This window comes from Carlito syrichta, unplaced genomic scaffold (assembly GCF_000164805.1).
Source record: "Carlito syrichta isolate Samal-C Ts95f unplaced genomic scaffold, Tarsius_syrichta-2.0.1 Scaffold303629, whole genome shotgun sequence".
Lineage (NCBI taxonomy): Eukaryota > Metazoa > Chordata > Mammalia > Primates > Tarsiidae > Carlito > Carlito syrichta.
Genome location: NW_007247725.1, coordinates 73087 through 76927, shown reverse-complemented (window position 1 = coordinate 76927; position 3841 = coordinate 73087). Strand labels below are relative to the sequence as shown.

General features: G+C 49.7%; 1 protein-coding gene across 1 annotated transcript in view; it reads right to left on the bottom strand.

Moving 5' to 3' along the window:
• The window catches only part of DMAC2 (distal membrane arm assembly complex 2), a 7182-nt gene extending 3584 nt beyond the window's left edge, over positions 1 to 3598 (bottom strand). Inside the window, exons 1-3 of the mRNA XM_021712731.1 lie at positions 3486 to 3598; positions 1839 to 2075; positions 568 to 648 (exon numbers count right to left, since the gene is read on the bottom strand). Of these exons, the coding sequence (XP_021568406.1) occupies positions 568 to 648; positions 1839 to 2075; positions 3486 to 3598 (431 nt within the window). The remainder of the gene's footprint in view (positions 1 to 567; positions 649 to 1838; positions 2076 to 3485) is intronic.
• Between the last annotated feature and the right edge of the window lie 243 nt (positions 3599 to 3841).

Here is a 3841-nt window from a genome sequence, read left to right as displayed (position 1 = left end):
TTTTACAATAAATAAAAAAATCAGCTGGGCGTGGTAGCGCATGCCTGTAATTCCGGCTACTTGGAAGGCTGAGGCGGAAGGATTTCCGGAGCCCAGCAGGCGAGGCTGCGGTGGCCGGGAGCGGCCACTGCACTCCAGACTGGGCGACAGAGTGAGACTCCAACTCAAAAAAAAAAAAAAAAAAAAAAAAGAAGTACAGTTGTGTGTCACCATGCCTAGCCATTAAAAAATAATAATAATTGTAGAGATGGGGTCCTGTCATTTTGCCCAGGCTGGTCTCAAATTCCTGGCTTCAAGCGATCCTCCTGCTTTGAACTCCCAAAGTGCTGGGATTACAGTTACAAGCCGGTGTGCCTGGCTGCATTCAGCAAACCTTGTAGGTTAGATATGATTCCCATCCCATTTTTGGGATGACAACACAGAGACTCAGGAACGAATCCCAAGCCACACGGCCAGTAGGTGGCAGAGACCCGGTGACTCAGTGAGGCCTGTCTGACTGCAGAGCCTGGGTGTTGCAGACACTGACTGCCTCCCTTCACCTCTGTTCTAACGCCTTAGCTCTCGTACTTGACTGCGCCTCCCTGCTTCAAGATGAAAAAGGCACCTGCGATGTATGGCCCATGTTTCTCCTCGATGTGGGGGAAGGCCCTGCAGAGAAAATGGAAGCCAAGGGTAAGGCCTGGGGAGTATCACACCCCTTACCACACCCCAGCACTGCTGAGAGGGGCAGAGTCCAGCACACCAGGCAAATGGACAGACTGAGTCAGGCTGCAGATATTCCGTGCCCATTAAGTGCTAGGCACTGTGAGCACAGTGGTGACCTAGGCAGATAACGTCCCCACCCTTGTCAAGCTATTTTATAGTGGAGGCAGATAAGTCGGGAAATTATCAGCCAATAGCAAAGAATATCAATTCCATGATAAAATAAAGCGGAGGGGCTGACTGGGAGTGGCTTGGGTCAGAGGTGGCGATGATGGGGGTTAATTTAGCTTGGGTGTTAAATACTTCTTGGAGGAGGTGACATTTGAGCAGAGACGTAAGTGGTGAGAAGCAAGAGAATGCAAAGGATTGGAGGCTTGAATTAGGATGGATGAATTAACAGGAATAAATATGTTATACTGATGGGGGTCAGTGGAATCCATGGTAGGGGGTCTCAGAGCTCAGTAAGGGCCATGTTTTAGGCCTTGGAGACTGACTTTTATTCTAATTGCAACTGGAAACTATCTGAGGGTTTTAAGCAGGAGAGTAATGTTATTTACTTTCCTGGGAGTCCTCTGGCTGCTTTGCAGACTATGCTAGCATATAGGGAGCAAGAGGTAATGAGTTAGGCTATTACTGCATACACCAATCCAACTATAAAACGAAGGTGACTGGACCAGGCTATGAACAGTGGAGGCAGTGAGAACTGGTCAAATTTGGGATATTCTAGTATTTTATTGATGGACTGGATGTAAAGTACAGAGAAGCAAAGAGTGGAATCAGGAATGACTCCTTAGAACTTGGCCCAAACAACTGAGTGGGCAGCAGTATCGTTTATTGGGGTAGGGAAGGCTTGGGGGTGAGTAGGTTTTTTTAAGGGGAAACTAGGGTTAAGTTTTAGCCATGCTAGGTGTGAGATGCCAGGGAGACTCCCCAAGTGGAGCTGGTGGGCAGCAAGTTGCCTACATGAGCTGGAGTCTGGAGAAGGGTGTTGGCTGGGGATGAAGATGCAAGAGTTGGCAAGGCTGGCACTGGAAGGTGCGGTGCTGCCTAGGATTGACAAGGGAAGGATCTGGGCTCTGACTGGTGAGTCCTGAGCAGCAGGGTCTCCACAGGTCTTGCAGGCCAGGGATTCTCACCGATTTTTCTGGTGCACTTTTAACATCTGCATTCGGAGCAAGAACTCCCTCAGAGCCATCACGTCATAGAAGTGGTCACTCAAAAACTGGAGCAGTGTTCTCTTCTTCTGATTGCCTTCTGGGGCCACTGCCCCACCAAGGCCACGGATGCCTCTGGTACTCCTGTTCCATATTGGGACCACCAGGCGCAAGGACTTGTTGGGGAGAGATGAAAGGAGGAACTGAGCCTGGAGCCTCCTGTAAGAGAGAGCATCAGCAACCCCTTCTCCCCCTAGCTCTGGCTTCAAAAACCTCAATCCTTCTGCTTCCCCAACTCGCCAAGTTCTCCTTTCAGAACTTCCAAATTTGGTCTTTGAGAGTCTAAAAATTTCTCCATTTCCCCAAAGTTCTTTCCCTTAATCAACCCTAAATTCTCTCCTTGACTTAGCCAGATATTCATGATTTCCCTAAATTCTTACCCTAACTTTCCCCCAAAGCTTATTTTTCTCTCAAAACCTTCATTATCTAACTCCTTAATTTCCCCACAAATTTGTTCCTTAATTTTACCAATTCTAGAGTCTTCCTGAATGATCTATATACCTCCCCCAAATAGAATCTTAATTTCTCTCCAATCCACCCATAATTTCTCATGAAGAGGGCGCTCCGAGCAATTCCTAAACTAGTAAGAGTAAAAAATGTATGCACCTTTAAGAGGAGGGTGGGAAAATGGAGGGGCCTGGCTTCCCAAAGCCATATTCATGTTCAAAGACTCTTTTTTTTTTTTTTTTTAATAGGAGTCTCACTCTGTCACCCAGGCTAGTGCGCAGTGGCACGCTCATGGCTTCCGCAGTCTCAACTTGTTGGGCTCAGGCAATCCTTCCGCTTCAACCTTCCAAGTAACTGGAACTACTGGCGCGTGCCCAGCTAATTTTTTTATTTACTGTACAGATGAAGTCTCGCCAAGTGGCCCAGGCTGGTCTCAAACCCATGGGCTCAGGCAATCATCACGTCTTGGCCTCCCAAAGTGCTGGGATTACAGGCGTGAGCCACCGCGCGGGCAAAACTCTTCAATGGCCCCAATTTTTCTTCGCTTTAACCAAATTCTCCCATAATTTTGCGCAAACTCTTATTTTCCCTAAACATTATTAAGCTCCCAACCTCTTTAATTTTCCCTAAATTCATTCCTTGATTTTACCCAATTCTTCCTAAACACTCTTAATGAATATCGCAAATTCTCCCATTAATTTTCCCCAGATCCTTCTCTTGGAACTCCCAAGTTCATCTCTTAGTTCCTGCCCCACCCCATTTTACATTTGGTTTTCCGCAACATTCCTCAACCTCCCATGAATTCCCCTTAAATTTATCCTTTGGTCTTCCACCCTAGGACCCGGATTCTTAGCCCATCCTTCCACGCCCACTTCTCCTCCGCGCCCCACCCTCGTCCGTCCATTGGCTCCCAGCGCGTGCGGTCGTATCCCTCCCTCTGATTGGCTACTCTTCGGAAGCCACTCCCTCATCCCCATTGGATCGTCTCCGAAAAGCCTCCGCCCCCTTGGGCGCCAAAGCCCCTCCTCCGCCTACGACGGCCGCGGATCTTTTCCGGCTCCCAACAGCCGCAGGCCTACAGTCTCAAAGCGAGGCCTGCGGGAGAGATTCCTTCTCCTTCACGGCCCTTTGCTCGCCTGGTCGCCAAGAGAGGTCCTGAAGGCGGAGGCTGCGAGCAGACTTCGATTTTGGAGGTTCCAGGAGCTCCGGTCACCTACCGTCCTGGGCGCCGCCATCTTGCTAGGGCACGTCACCGCAAGGGGCCGGCCTTAACGCCCTCGCGGATTAGGTCGCCAACGTCCTTTCCTGTGGCCACGCCCCTTCATTTTCAACCCTCCTCTTAAAGGCGCACGCACTTTTTAATTTTTTTCTTTTTGAGTTGGCGTCTCGTCACGGGGGCTGGAGCTCACGGCCACCCCGGCGTCGACCCGCTGGGCTCCGGCGATCCTTCCGCCTCAGCCTTACAAGTAGCTGGAACT